A 16,955-nucleotide genomic window follows, 5' to 3' on the forward strand; every position below is an offset into this window, starting at 1 on the left:
TCTCAGATATCTGCAGAAAAAATAGAAGAATGATAATTAACATGCATCAATATCCTAGCTAATCATAATTTTGCTCTTCTTTATAGGTAATGTCACACCTGCCACATTGGGGATTTTAGCTGTAATACTAATTATGAGACATCACTGAAAATCTCAAGACAAAGTTAAAAATTTAAAAGAATATCAGTCTAATGCTTATTTTGAATTTAAAAGTTTATCACTGTAATATTTATCTTTGTATATTTTCTCTCACCATGGTTGAGAATCCTAGCTAATCCTCTTGTCAGAAAACTTTGTAATTACTTATTACAACTGAAATAAAAACATTGACCAACTAAGTATGGCATGAAATTTATCCCTTCAAAACTGTGGTATGGAATTGTATTTGTGATAAAGAAGCTCCTGTATGCAGATCTTGAGCAAATTATACAGAACTGGCAAGCTCTGGAGACTTTCCTCAGGAGTCTACCTGCAGTTTCTGCTCTACATTGTGTGGAAGGAGTAAATGACCCGTGAGAATCACATTGGTTACTTTATTATGTACACATCTTTTCTCAGTTGGTTTTGAAATTTATAATGTGTAATGATTCTATTGTTTTATGATCATTTGGGAACATTCTATAGCATACATCAAGAAATATTCTTAGCAAATAGTTTCAATGAGTATTTTATTTTATTTTTATAGAATATAGATTCTTTTCTCATACCATAAATCCTGACCACAATTTCTATTGTAATTTAAACCAGTGTGCAACATTCATACAACAAGGATATCTGTTCAACTATGTTCATAGGAGCATTATTTGTAATAGCCAGAACCAGGAAGACCTACATGCCCCTCAACTGAAGAATGGATAAAGAAAATGTGGTACATTTACACAATGGAGTACTTCTCAGTGGGGAAAAATAAAACAACAGATTCTTGAAATTTGCAGGCAATTGAATGGAACTAGGAGAAACCATGCTGAATGAGGTAATCCAGTCACAAAAAGACAAACATGGTATGTACTCACTCATATATGGATATTATACATAAAGCAAAGGATTACCAGCCTACAAGCCATACTGCCAGAGAATCTAAGCAACAAGGAGGACCCTAAGAGAGACATACATTGCCCTCTAGAGAAGGGGAAAGGGACAAGATCTCCTGAATAAATTGGGAGCATTGGGGGTGGGGAGAGGGAGTTAGGAGAAAGAAAAGGAGACAAGAGGAGAGGAGAGGAGGACATGAAGGACCAGGAAGCTTGAGTTGGGGGAAGAATATATAAAAGCAAGGAAAGAGATACCATAATAGAGGTAGTCATTATAGATTTAAAGAGAAATCTGGCACTAGGAAAATCTCCAGAGATGTACAAGGATGAACCCAACTAAGAATCTAAGCAATAATGGAGAGGCTACCTTAAATTCCTTTCCCCAACAATGAGATTAGTAACCGATGGGGAAGTCCTTGTGTGTATATGTTGCCTTGTTGGTTGATAAATAAAGCACTATTGGCCAATAGGGAAGCAAGATAGGTGGGACTAAGAGTCAAGGAGGATTCTGAGAAATGTAGTCAAGAGAGGAGAGTTCCTCATGTGATCCTGGGAGGGGAGAACACAAGTCTGGCATTCTTGGTAAGATAGACCTTATAAAAATATGTTAGTAATTATGGGTTAATATTAAGTCAGAGCTAGCCATTAAGAAACCATAACAAATAGCCAACAGCTTCATAATTAATATAGTGTCCTGCATGTTCATTTGGGACTGATGTAGCTCAGGGGCCAGACTGGCAGAAAGAATCTCATTTCAGATAACTGCATTACATGCCATCCTAGAACCTTCATCCAGTAGCTGATGGAAGCAAAAGCAGACACCCACACTGAAGTGAACTCCTGGAATCCAGTTGCAGAGAGGGAGGAGTGATGAGCAAAGGGATCAAGATCAGGCTAGAAAATCCCATAGAAACAGGTGACCTGAACAAGGGGGATCTCATAGATCCCAGGCTGATAGCTGGGAAACCAGCATAAGACTGATCCAGACAGCCTGAATGTGGGAGTCAGTGAGGAGGCCTCGGCAATCTATGGGGCCTCTGGTAGTGGATCAGCATGTATTCCTAGTATATGAATGGACTTTGGAAGCCCATTCCAAATACAGAAATACTCTCTCAGCCTAGATAAACATGGAGAGTCTAGGCCCTGCTCCAAATGATATGACAGACTTTGAAGATCCACTATGGAAGGCCTCACCCACCCTGGGGAGCAAAAAGGGGATGGGATAGGGAGTAGTTCGTGGGAGGCAGGGGAGGACAGGGGATGGGGAACTGGGTTTGTTATGTAAAACAAGCTTGTTTCTAACTTGAATCAAAAAAGAGAGAGAAAACAAACAAACAAACCAGTATGCAAAGTGATGGACTTTTCATTATGGCATTTTTATACCTTTGGTTTTGGTTTTTTGTTTGTTTGTTTGTTTGTGTGCTTGTTATGTGGTTCACCTCCCTAGGCCATTATTTTATCTCCTTATACCACTTTATGCTGGCACCTTTCCTTCCCCCAACAATGCTCCTTCCTCAGAAAATACTTTTCTTCTTTAACACCTACAGTGTTACCATCTTACTTCAATCCTAATAATGAAATTTTGGAACAAGTGATAGATTCATGATTTTAACGACACATTATCATAGGAATTTATTTTTTTGGGTTTGTTTTCAATACAGGGTTTCTCTGTGCCTTTGGAGACTATCCTGGAACTGCCTCTTGAGTACTAGGATTGAAGGCATGTGCTACCACCACCTGGCTATCATAGGAATTTTTAAATATGTTCTAAAATTCAAATTTGTTAAAGGAATGTACCTTTTCCACCCAAAAATATATACAAGTTAGGAAAGATAAATATAGAGAAACATGCATACATACACACACACACACACACACACACACACACACACACACACACAACAATGAAACAATAGGTAAAATATAGTGTCACAGAACCTCAAGAAATACACAACTTGTTACAGCCATGGAGTAAAGATTCTTAGAAAGGATAAGGGAGAATTTCCCATCACAAAACATGGAAGCCTTAAACAGTGAGAAAAGTTGAAGATTTAAAAAAGACAACAACCATCTTTGAAGACAGATGAGGGAATATTTGAGAGCTGACACTTATGCTGATTGGGGTTTTTTATTAAATATTAATGGTGCAATAATTTCTAAGTGGATTTTTCAACCATTCGTGCATGGAATTAATTCCAAACAACATGTGTCTCCTTGTTTCTGACTCTCTGTCTTTATGATATCTGTCTAAACAAAAACACAGACAAACATAAACATATGCACACAAAGCATACACAACTACTCACTTTTCATTTGTGTAATCTTGGAATGACAGCAATTGATATAATCAATAAGATTAATATGCAAATGAGGTATCACTCAATATGTAAATATCTACAAAAATTCAAATAAACTCAAAATGGACTATGATGAAAATTTTTGTAAAAATGCACAGGATGATGAGGCATTCAGTGGGACATGTCAGTACAGAAATCATAAATGCTTAAGCAGCAAAGTGTAACACAATAAATAAAAGACCCAGAGATAAATACTGGGGTTCAAACTTCAAAGTGAAGATCAGAAAAGCAAAGTAGCTGTCCACTAGCTCCTATTCTGTGTCATACTGAAAGGCAATACTGGCTCTACGAAACCTCAGAATGTTGCCTCTCCTCAGTGTGGTTGGAGAATCCTGAGACTTCAGTGTCTTCCTATCCTCAATTTGTCTGGAGAACGAATTATCTTTCTATCCTTCCTATCCTCTGTGTGGCTGGAGAATGAATCCCAGCTCTAAGACCATGTTTCTGTCTTAAACATCTCCCCAATGCTGGGACTAAAGGTGTGTGACCCCAGGTACTGGAATCAAAGGCATGAACTCTGTTACTCTTCACTCTTGTATAGGTCATGGTCCCTTGAACTAACAGAAATCTGTCTACCTCTTAATTCTGAGCTGTGCTACTAAAGTTGTGTATTACCACTACCTGATCTCTGCAGCTTGAGGCTGACTATGCTTCTTTAGTCCTCAAGCAAGCTATAAAAAAATCATAAAAAATATATCACCACATTTCCCATGTATGTCTAACACATAAAAACTATTAATATAAGAAAAACTATATACAATAAGTATATACAATATGCACAGGGAATAAGTTTGTCAACAATGTCTAGTCCATTTGCATTTGACAAATTCTAAGAAAATATAACAATCACAGGGACACATATCCAAATACTGTAAGGGAATATTCCACATCCCCCATTTTATAATTGGGTCTGAGTTTCAGTTTCCTGAAAACACAATGAGGGAGACAGCACATAGACAAAGATGAGGAAGATAGCATGTACCAGGCCTCAGACAGCTACCACAGTATCTCAAGGCAGTGATCAAAATGAACAATTCCTATAACCTCTCTAATACCTTGTTTTGCCAAGTATGTTACAAAACAGTAAAACCATAACCACAGCCAATTAAAAATGTATTAATGTAGCTAAACCCTCTTTAACCAATTGTGTTTGAGATGATCTAACTGCTCCTAGAATTCCCTTAGCTGAACTTAAAAGGATCCTGCATACTCCTTTGGAGGTCACAATTTTGTATAAATGCTAGACTCCCTTGTGCTAGAATAAATGCTCTTTGCTTTTATATACTATTTGAGTCTTGGGTCTTCTTCAACAATTCTTGCACCCTTACAGTAACAAGTCACATTTGAAAAAGGTCTGAAAGGAATGATAGCCATTCTTAAAAGGAAGGGAAAAGTCCTAAGGTAAGATCACAATTGTAAATATAAAGAACAAGCAATGATAACACTGGGGATAAGACGAGAGAGAATGCAACTCAAGTAATGTAGAAAAGGATTGCCAGTATTTTCAGAAAAGAAAGTACACATTACCATTCTTTATTAAAAGGAGTATAGAATACTATAGTACAGGTAGGCGAAAGACAGTCATAGGACTACCAGGGTCCTCACAGCCCAGTCTTGCAGAAGACACCCACAAGCCAGACTAGCTCTTCATTTCACTGGCAGGTGAAAGAAAGTCAAAGGCCCACCTAAGTCATCTTAGACATAGGATGGCTGAAAACATCCAGAGTAATGGTTGGACTCTCACAGCACATGTGGGTGAAAGACAGTCACAAGTCTGCCTGGGTCCTCATGGTCCAGGTGGGTGAAAAATGTTCATAGGTCCACCTGAGTTTCAAGGTCCTGGGCTGTCAGAAAACATCCATGGATCTGCTAGGGTCCGCACAGCTCTAGCAGATAAGAGACAGCCACAAGACCACCTGAGTCCACAAAGTTCCAGGACAGTTGAAGATATTCACAGGCATGCCTGGGTCCTTGTAATCCAGACAGATGAAAGAAAGCCACAAGAAGGCCTGGATTCTAATGACCCAGGCAGGTGAGAAATTGCCACAGGCACACCTGGGTCATCACAGCTCTGGCTAGCTGAATACATACATAATCTTCCCAGGTCCTCATACCTTGGGCAGAAAAGACAGGCACAAGCATGCCTTTGTAATCAAAGTTCAGAGTTAGCTGACGACATCTACAGGTCTGCCTGGGTCTTCACAGTCCAAGCTGGTGAAAGACAGCCACAGGTCTACCTGGGTCCTCATTGGCCAGGTAGGTAAAGAACAGTCAGAGACCCTGATGAGTCCTCAAGGAACAGTTAGATGAAAGCCATGGGGCTGTCTGTGATGGGGATGTTCTTCTGTATATATATATTTCTCTTATTGATTGATGAATAAAACGCTGATTGTCCAGTAGACAGGCAGGAAGTATTGGCAGAGCTACCAGTGGAGAATGTTGGGTAGAGGAAGGAGAGAGTGAATTGCAGAGGAGATGTCATGCAACTGAGGGAGGAATAACAGGTCCAGACCTTTATCCAGTAAGATAAGACCATGTAGAAATGTGTAGATTAATAGAAATGAGTTAATAATTAAGAGAGAGCTAGCTATAGGAAGCCTGAGCCATCAACCAAACAGTTTATAATTAATATGTCTCTGTATGCTTATTTGAGGCTAATAAGCAGAAGGGCCAGGTGGGAAAGAAATTTCATCTACATACCTGGGTTCTCACTTCCCCAGTAGGTGAAAGACAGCCACATGCCCTCAATGGTCCTCAAGGCTAAGGCAGGTGAAAGGTAGCCACAGGCACATCTGCACTGTCATAGGGCTGGGCTGTCTTTTTACCTGGATTCTCACATCCAGGACAGTGAAATACAACCACAGTCCCATGTGATTCCTCAAGATCCAGGTAGGTGAAAAACAACCAGAGGCATGTATGTGTCACCATGGCCCAGGTATGTAAAAGGCAGCCACAGGACACACCTAGATTCCATGACATACTTGGGTGAAAGACAACCAGAGACCTGCTTGGATCTTCTTGGATGAGGGCTTGCTGAAGAAAAACAGAGGCCAGCCTGGGTTCCCCACATCCCCAAGGCCCAGGCAGATGAAAGACAGCTAAAAGCAAGTATGAATTATCATGGCTCCAGGCTGACTGAAGATGTCCATGGACCTGCCTAAGTTCTCACAGGCTAAGTGGGTAAAAGGCAGCCACAGGCCCACCTTGATCCTCACTGCCCTTGACTATCTGAGGATATACACAGGCCCTTCTAGGCATGAAAGACAACCACAGGATTACCTGGGTTTTCACATCCCCAAGCTGTATGGAGACATTCAGAGGCCTGCCTGGATCCTCATTGCCCAGGTGGATGAAAGACTACCATAGGCCTTCATGGATCCTCAAGGCCCAGGCAGGTGAAAGACAGCCTCAGGCTCACCTGGATCCTCATGGCCCAGGAGGATGAAACACAGCCAGAGACATGCCTGGTCCTCTTGGCCTGGGGATGACTGAAGATATCTATAGGCCCATCCATGTCTTCAAGGCCCAGGTGAGTAAAAGTCAGTCACAGGCCCTCTTTGGTTGTCACAGCCCTGGGATAACTGAATACACATAGTCTACCTGGTCTTCACATGCAGGACCGTGAAAGATAGCTACAGGCCACCCTGGTTCCTTGAGACCCAGACAGGTGAAACATAGCCAGCGGCACACCTGAGTCATCATGGCCCTGGCCTGGCTGAAGACAACCATAGGCCCAAGAAGTTGATAGACAGACACAGGCTCACCTGGGTTGTTACATCCCAGGGCTGACTGAATGTATCCACAATCTACCTGGGTCCTCAATACTCAAGATAGTGAAAGACACAAGCCTTCCAGGTCCTCATGGCCTAGGGCTGGTTGAATATATCTACAAGCCTACTTGTATCCTCAAGGCCCTGATGGATGAAAGATAGCCACAGACCCTCCGGGGTCACCATGGACCCACACTGGCTGAAGACATCCATAGTCTGCCTGGGTCCTCAAGGCTTAGGTAGGTGAAAGACAACAGCTACATGTTGGCCTTGGTACTCAGGACTCTGGGTTGACTGAGGACACAAATATGCCCTCCTGTGTTGTGAGGACAACCCAGGTATGTGAAAGACATCTACAGGACTGACCAGGTCTTCATGACCAACCACAGACCAGCCTAGGTTCTCACACCCAGTACATAGAAAGGCAGTCACATGCCTGCCTGGGATGTCAAGACCCATGTGAGTGAAAGTAGCCAGAGGAAAGCCTTTGTCATCACCACCTTAGACTGGCTGAAGATATCCACAGGCCTATCTAAGTTCTCACAGCCAAAGTGAGTGAAGGCCACAAGCAAGCCTGTGTCCTCACTTCCCTGGGCTGGGTAAATACATACCCAGGCCTGCCTGGGTCCTCACTCTCCAGAAATATAAAAGACTGCCACAGGCCCACCTGGGTTGTCAGGGCTCTGGGTTGTCTGAATGCATCCACTGTCTGCCTGCATCTTCTCACAAACAGCCAGAGGTAGGTCTTGTTCCTCAAGGTCCAGGAGGGTGAAAGACAGCCCTGAGTCCATTTGGATTATCAAGCCCCAGTGATGACTGAATTAATCCACAGTCTGTCTTGATTCTCATACCCAGGACAATGAAAACCAGCCATAGGCAGATACCTGGGATCTAGTCAGCTACCAGAGACTATGTTGGTATGTTAGGTCCATGCTGCCACTGAGGCTAACCTGGGTGATGTGGGCAGCTACTGGGGCCATGGTAACATCCAGGCCAGAGCTGTAGCCTAGAACCATGTGTCGTCCATGGTCCTGATGCAGCTGGGGTCTGTACTCATCTTCAAGGAACATGATGCTATAGGGGATCATAGGAACCAAGTAGTCTGGAAATCTGAGGCCCATGCTGAGCTAGCACCACCCTATGCTGGTCCTGCCTCTCACTGACCCCTGCAGCAGAAGAATGGGCCTTGTCCCTCATGGAATAACTGGACCCACACACAGGAGAGATAGCCCCACCCCTCACTACAGGAATTGTAGAGCTGGCCCTGATGGCATTGGTGTGTAATAGCTGGTTCCACCCCTCGCTTGAGGAAGCAGCCCCAGCAGCCCAGACTGGCCAAATCAGCTACCAACCAGATGCACATCCAGGGATTTAAGTTGTCCCACCCCAGGAACCACCCCATCCATGATCTACTAGAGGGGGTGAAGGGACTAGACCTACAGAACTATGGCTACAGGATCTCCATGATTTGGGCAATGGCAAGACATCGAGGAGGAATTTCAGTAAGGGTCCAGTGTTGATTGTGTACCAGAAGCCAGAGGCCATGAACCAGACCAACAATTCATTGCAATGAACATTTACAAGTAAAGCAATAAAGAATATACTATGTGATACAATGCAGTTCCCAATGACACTAAGATTAATGAAGAGATTTTGGAGAGGTAGGAAGGATGGAGAAGTAAAGTGGTTCTTAAATTTTCCTATGGAGAACATGCTACAGGAGAAAGGGGTGGATATGGAGGGACTGGGAAATCAGAAGGATTGAAGTTCATGATGTGAAATTCCCAAAGAATAAATTTTACAATGTTTTAAAATAGTCTAGAATATGTAGTAATAGATAACAAGATTATTTTCAAAACTTTATTATGTTTGTGTTTACACTGACAAGTTATCCTTCTGAAAATTAAAGCATGAATCTATTGGCTGTATAAAAGGACATGATCAAGCAGGAGTACTAATCCATAGGAGATATCAGAATAGTTCGTCTATCAGTAAAATATATAAAAAAAAACACACACTGTCATTTAACAATGATTCTTCTGAAACTGGACTCCTAGAATGTCAGTGAAATAATTAAATGATTTGCAAAATTTACATCATTATATCAAATTAAAAATAAATTATCAGCAATAAATACATCTGAACTTTTTTCTGTGTACTCCAGTGGGGAAAAAAATCACATAAAAGTGCATGTATGTTCACACACATGTTTATGAAGCAGGACATGTATTATGGTTTCATGAGATAGTGAGGGGTGTAAAAACCCTTTAAAAAGCTAATATATTGACACAAGTTTAAGGAATAAATTTAAAAAAGTAGTTAATTGACTGAATTCAGCATGCTAAGAAAGGGGAGAGTGAAATTGCTAACTTAAATCCTGGAGCTTAGAGAGAAGTCCTCATATAAAAGAGTAAAAAAAGCATATATATATATATATATATATATATATATATATGTATGTATGTATATATGTTTCAGTTAAAAGGAGGGGAAAGAAGGGAAGAGGGAATGTTGAGAGGGAAGGAAGAAAGGAGAAAAGGAAGATGATAGGAGGGGGAGAGAATGGAAGAGGAGGAGAGTTAAAAGGAGAGAACCACCTACAAAGACAATGACAGGAAGAACTGGCCCTTTGTCTGATTTCTGTTCTTATCAGCAGAGCCAACAATGGATGAGATGGTGACGAAAAACTTTGATGAGAAAAATATCTTTACAAATCTACTGCTGCAAGTATAAGCCATTCTAGAAAACCATGCTCAGACATGAGTATACAAATGTCTTATTGTTTACCTGAGTAAATGTAAATCCAGTGAAATTAACAAATAATATCAACCTTCAGAGAAGCCATGTTCCATTTAAATCTGAAAAATAACCCACATCCCTTAATGTCTTTCATTATAGGTTTCCCACAAGCATACTTTCTGTTCGGATGTTTATTTCTGCATGTATGTGTTTTGCATTAACACGTTACTTGGAGATGCCTGGACAATGTAGTGAATTCATCAATACCCTGGCTGAATGTTTATGCAAATATCACCTGAGGTGTTTTACAGATTCTCTTTCATGTATGTGTTTTTGGATACACTTTTCCTATTTTATTTTCTTTGTTTGCTTTTGTAAAACAATGATTCCTGGATGTTGCATAAAAGGTGGAGTTTAATTATAATTCAATAACTAGATAATAGTTGAAAAGAATGTATCCAAGCATCATGAATCTCTGAAATGATAAATCAGAGTCAAAAAGATCATTTTGCCTCCAGAACAATTTTTTTGAATGCATCCTTCACCTCTTTGTTTCTCAGGCTGTAGACCAGAGGGTTTAGCATGGGAATGACCATGGTGTAGAACACAGAGGCAATTTTGTCAGTGTCCATGGCGTGAATAGAACTGGGCTGAACATACATAAAAATAGCAGTTCCATAGAAAATGGAGACTGCAGTGAAGTGGGAGGCACAGGTGGACACAGCCTTGTGATGTCCTGCAGCTGACTGCATCTTCAGGATGGTGACAAAAATGAATACGTAAGATATCCAAATAACTATGACGGCAAAGAATATGTGGAAGCTCACTATATAGACAAGAATCATCTCACTGACCTGTCTATCAGAACAAGAGAGAACCACGACTGCTGGGATATCACAGAAAAAGTGATGGACCACATTAGAATCACAGAAAGAGAGACAGAATGTGTCTCCAATGTGTATGGAGGCATTCAGGAAACCAATCACATAAGAGCCAACGATCAGCCAGGTGCATACACTTGTAGTCATGGTGGTGGCATAGTGTAAGGGCTTACATACTGCTGCATAGCGATCATAGGCCATTGATGCCAACAGGTAATTTTCCACAGTAACAAAGGCTGCAAAAAAGAACATCTGAGCAGCACAGTCATTGTAGGAAATGACCTTGTCTCCTACAAGAAAACCAGCCATGACTTTAGGAGTAACTGCTGAAGAGTAACAAAAATCCACCAGAGACAGGTTACCTAGAAAAAAGTACATGGGAGTATGGAGCCGTGAGTCCATGAGAATCAGCAGGATCATTCCAACATTCCCCACAAGAGTTACTGTGTAGATAAGCAGGAAGGTGATGAAGAGGGGAAGCTGTAGACTTGGGTTATCAGTGAGTCCCAACAGGAGGAAGTGTGTCACTTCAGTCTTGTTCATCATGTTATAGAATCTCTGCAGCATTGGAAAAAAACAGTGTGGAGTAATGGGATAAAGAAACAAAATACAAATCAGAAGGTAAGCAGACAATATGTACTCTGTCTTCGTAGCTATAAATTTTACCTCAAGATTTTCCAAAAGAATGTGCAAACTTGAAAGCCAAATTAAAAGTATTAATTGCATTTCACAGTATCAAATCTGAATCATGTATATAATTTTAACAATTTATCAGTTTTCAAACAGACATATAGACAATCTAATGTTTAATGAAAATGTTCAGTGTGAATGAATGTATTTTGACAGTTCATGTTTTTTCTAGGTACGGAAAAACCTGACACTTCCATATGCTTACCTATAAAAATTGCTGTAGATGCTTTGTGCTCTCAATAGCATCTCAATTTTGTTACTTGTTACAGTTTCTATAAATTAATAAACAGAACAAAGTGAGTAATTCTCTGATACTGATATAACCCTTAGTTATAATCTTGTCCCAGTAACCATGTGAAGATTTAACAGGCTGAATAATTTCTAAATAAGTCTAAAATAGATTTAAGTAAAATAAAATTTAAACTTTAATTCCAATTAACTGAATTCTTAAATAGTTTTAAATGCTCTTCAAAATTTGTTTTTGGTTTTTCGAGACAGGGTTTCTCTGTAGCTTTGGAGGCTGTCTTGGAACTCGCTTGGTAGTCCAGGCTGGTCTCGAACTCACAGAGATCCGCCTGCCTCTGCCTCCTGAGTGCTGGGATTAAAGGCGTGCGCCACCAACGCCTGGCCCAAAATATTTTTAACAGTCAGTGAAGGAAAAATTAAGCAAATAGAATCCTGAAGTGTGAAACAATCCCTCTTTAAATGATAAAATGGCCAATATTTAACTTATGATCTTTACTTGACTTGTATCATTTTGTGAACTATCTCATGGTTAGTATTACCTGCATATCCATGCATATCTACAATTATAAAAAGAGATTAAAGATGAGCTTAACTACAAAATCTTGTCAAATCTCAAGGAATGAACAAATTGTGAGAAAACTGGAGAATTATGAGGGTAAGTTCAAGCAGCAGAGGCAACTCTAAGGGATGTGTATCCCCAGTTATGTGTAGCACAGAATTCAGATTCTTTCACCAGCTGTATGTCATTTGTCTCTTAACAACATACTTCCATATGAAAAATTAAATTATAAATAAGGCCTGCTTTCCATTAATATTCTCGGAAAAAATATGGTAGTATATATATACTATGGGTCACATAGTATTTCACATTTATTAAAACAGGACAATGGACAACATGTTTTGACAAAGGTCAGTACTGATAATGCAGAACTTCATTTGTCATGTGTGAAGTGTTGACATTTCCCTGCCTAATTTACCTTTTCTTAGACACTGGTGTCAGTGTGTGTCTACACCGCCAGCATTTCTTTCCTTACCTAATATATACAACTGCTGCTTCTGTAATTCAGTCTGAGAAATTGGTTTTGAAAATTTTCTTTCTTCCATGAAATTTTCATTTTCATCTTGGCAAAAGAGTTAATCACTCTTAATACTCATTTTTCCTTCATTACATTTATATCACAGTCTAATATAGAGACTAAGGGTTGAAAAGTCCCACATTATTGGCTACATATAGTTCTTTTTGAAAATTTTATTTATTTAAAGGTTTTTTCATTTTATATACCAACCACAATTCCCACTCCCTCTACTACTCCCACCCCTCACCTTCCACCCATCAAACCCACATCCACTCCTCAGTAAGGGAAAGGCCTCCCATGGGGAACAAACAAAGTCTAGAATATCAAGTTGAGGCAGGAACAAGTCTCTTCCCCCTATATCAAGGTTAATCAAGGTATCCCTACATAGAAAATGGTTCCAAAAAGTCAATTCATGAGCTAGGGATAAATCATGGTCCTACTACTAGTGGTCTAACAGATTGCCCAAGTCACAGAACTGTCACCTACATTCAGACGGTCTAGTTCAGTCCCATGTAGGTTCTTCAGCTATCGGTCCAGAGTCAGTGAGCTCCCACTAGGTTGGGTCAACTGTTTCTGTGGTTTTCCCCATCATGATCTTGATCCCTCTGCTCATATAATCACTCCTCCCTCTCTTTGACTGGATTCTGGGAGTTTTACTCAGTGGTACAAAAACAATGACTTCTTGAAATTTGCAGGCAAATGAATGGAACTAGAAAAAACATCCTGAGTGAGGTAACCAATGTCCAGAAAGACAAACACAGAATGTACTCAATCATGAGTGGATATTAGACATGAAGAAAAGGATAACCAGGCTACAGTCCATAACCCTGAGAAGCTAGGTTACAAGGAAGACCCTAAGAGGTACATGTAAAAGATCCATGCATGGATACCCCAGATAAGGGTAAAAAGATAAGATCTCCTGAGTAAACTGGGGTATGGGGATTGAGGGAGGGTTGATGGAAACAGAGGAGGATAACATGATTTGGGATAGGGACATGGAAGGAGAGCAAAGAATGAGAAATCTTAATAGAGGGAACCACTATGGGTTTAGGGAGAAACCTGATTCTAAACAAACTCCCAGGAATCCACAAAGATGACCCCAGCTAAGACTCCTAGCGATAATGGAGAGGGTACCTGAACTGGCACTTCATACTTATACCAGTTGTGTTGGCACATTCCATCTGTCTTCTAAAATATTGACTTGAACGTTTATAGTGTAGTAATCATATTTAATATTTCCTTATTTGTATTATAGCCTTTGGAGGAGAAATATTTCCTAACTACTGTCTTCCTTGTCATAAGTTTGTGGGAATTTTAGCTCATCCACCTAGGCCTCAAAGATATTATGTTGTGACTCTTAGATATTGGATATTGTAGGAGTGAGATAGGTAGCATAATCATTTTTCTTTTATCAGTAAGGGAAGCAAGAATTTGAGAAACTATGTATAGTTTTAACATTATAGAGGTAGTATGAAAAATAGTCAGGATGATTAATTATCTGGGTTTGGACTGTGTGTGTGTGTGTGTGTGTGTGTGTGTGTGTGTGTGTGTGTGTGTTTCAAACCTACAGTGAAATGCAACCATATAGTTCACAACATAGTCATTTCCTCATCAAACAAAATATAATTTTTATTACTGTATTATATCAGCCATGACTTGTAAAGTGATGGAATTTTAACATATACCCTCCAGTTTCATCTGTTTACTAAGAAGTCTTTTGAAATCATCTCTTTCTATCTTCATACAACCCAGAGTAGAGAGAGGTTCCCCACAAGTATTACATGGACCGCTTCCTGAACATAATACCAGTAGCACAGAAAATGAGATCAACAATTAATAATTGGGACCTCCTCAAACTGAGAAGCTTCTGTAAGGCAAAAGACACAATCAACAAGACAAAATGCCAGCCTACAGAATGGGAAAAGATATTCATTGGCCCCACATCTGACAGAGGGTTGATCTCCAAAATTTACAAAGAACTCAAGAAGCAAGTCTCCAAAACACGAAAGGACCCAATAAAAAATGGGATGCAGAAATAAATAGAAAATTATCAATAGAGGAGACTAAAATGGCTGAAAGATACATAAGAAAGTGCTCAACATCCTTAGCCACTCTGAGATACCATCTTACTCCTGTCAGAATGGCTAAAACCAAAAACACAAATGACAGTTTATGCTGGTGAGGATGCGGAGAAAGGGGAACACTCCTTCACTGCTGGTGGGAGTGCCAGCTCACAGTCCACTTTGGAAATCAGTGTGGAGATTGCTCAGGAAAATGAGAATCAGTCTAAGACAAGATCCAGTAATTCCACTCTTAGGCATATACCCAAAAGATTTACATTCATACAACAAGGACATCTGTTCCACTATGTTCGTAACAGCATTATTTGCAATAGTCAGAACATGGAAGCAAACTAGATGCCTCTCAACTGAAGAATGGATAGAGAAAATATGGTACATTTACACAATGGAGTACTATTCAACTGAAAAAATGGAATCTTAAAATTTGCAGGCAAATGGATGGAACTAGGAGACACCATCCTGAGTGAGGTAACCAAGTCACAAGAAGGCAAACATAGTATGTATTCACTCAAATATGGATTTTAGACATGGAGCAGGGGAGGGCCAGCCTACAATCCCACCACCAGAGAGTCTAGAAAACAGGGAGGACCCTAAGATAGATATGCATGGTACCCTGGATAAGGGGGATGGGACAGGATCTCCTGAGGTGATTGGGAGCATAGAGGGAGAGGAGAGGGATCTGGAAGAAAGAGAGGGGGAGAATAAAAGGGGAAAGAGGACATGGGGAGCAGGAAGGTTGAGTCGGGGGAAGAACAGAGGAGACGAGGATGAGAGATACCAAAATAGATGGAGTCATCATAGGTTTGAGGAGATTTCAAGAGTTCTACAAGGATGATAACAACTGGCAATCTAAGCAATAGTCAAGAGGCTACCTTAAATGCCCTTCACCAATAATGAGATTGATGAATACCTTATATGCCATCCTAGAGATTTCATCTAGTGACTGATAGAAGAATTGAACTCCTGGAACCCAGTTTCAAAGAGGGAGGAGAGATGAGCAAATGGGTAAAGACCAGGCTGGTGAAATCCTCAAAAACAGCTGACCTGAACATGGACCCCAGACTGATGACTGAGAGGCCAACATGGGACTGATCCATACCCCCTATATTTGGGTGTCAGTGAGGAGGACTCGGCAATCTATGGGGCCTCAGGTAGTAGATCAGTATTTATCCCTGGCATCTGAATGGACTTTGGGAGCCCATTCCATTTGGAGGGATGCTCTCTCAGCCTAGGCCCTCCCCCAATGATATGACAGACTTAGGAGATTACCCCATAGGATCTCCTTGGGAAGCAGAGTGGGGATTGGGTTGGGGGTAGGAGGGCTTGGTGGGGTCAGGGGAGAGGGGAGGGAGAGGGAACTTGGATTAACATGTGAAGCAAACTTGTTTCTAATTTAAATAAAAAATTTTATTTCTCACTTCAATAGTTGTAGAGCATGTAAGTGGCATGCCACTTGGCTAGAAGAGAAAGAGGATTCAATTCATAAAGTGACTTTATTTCATAAATTAAGCTCTATTTTATTTAGTGAATACTATCAATCACTCTCAGAAGGGGTCAAAATATTCTACCTTCTGTAATTCAGGGAAAAAATGGGAGAAGAATAGAAAGACAGGTCAAATTTTGAATATATCTTGCATTCTTTCTGTATCCTTGGAAGATTCACTTACCTTTTTATTTGCAAAAGGCACATTACTTTTCTCTCACAATTCATAAACTATGTCTGTAAATAAAAGAGGGCTACAAAGCATCACATGAAGAGATTGTTTTTGAAAAAATACATATCATTTTTCTTTGATCTCATCTCTCACCATGGTTGAAACCTAGCAGCAAGTCATCAGGTCAAGGAAAGGCTTTTATGTACTCACAATGGCTACCATTCAGACAAATAAAGGATGCCCAATGGAGTATAGTATACAGTGCACCCCTTATAAAATACATGATGCTGTATCACTTTGGGTAACACGTTGGAAACTAAAATAATTACCCTGAGATAAGAATCTCTAGAGATTTCCCTCCAGAGGATATGAAACCCATGCATCCACCTATCCTACAAAAGAGGCAATTAACTTGCCTGTGGGGATCAA

At 40.3% G+C, this 16,955-nt stretch overlaps 1 protein-coding gene across 1 annotated transcript; it reads right to left on the reverse strand.

Moving 5' to 3' along the window:
* Positions 1-10,400: 10,400 nt before the first annotated feature.
* On the reverse strand, positions 10,401-11,324 carry LOC106020991 (olfactory receptor 5B3-like). The gene has a single exon (XM_013112136.1). The coding sequence runs from the start codon at positions 11,322-11,324 to the stop codon at positions 10,401-10,403; it is 924 nt and encodes a 307-aa protein (XP_012967590.1).
* Positions 11,325-16,955: the final 5,631 nt, after the last annotated feature.

Source organism: Mesocricetus auratus, unplaced genomic scaffold, assembly GCF_017639785.1.
Source record: "Mesocricetus auratus isolate SY011 unplaced genomic scaffold, BCM_Maur_2.0 Super-Scaffold_4256, whole genome shotgun sequence".
Taxonomy (NCBI): Eukaryota; Metazoa; Chordata; class Mammalia; order Rodentia; family Cricetidae; genus Mesocricetus; species Mesocricetus auratus.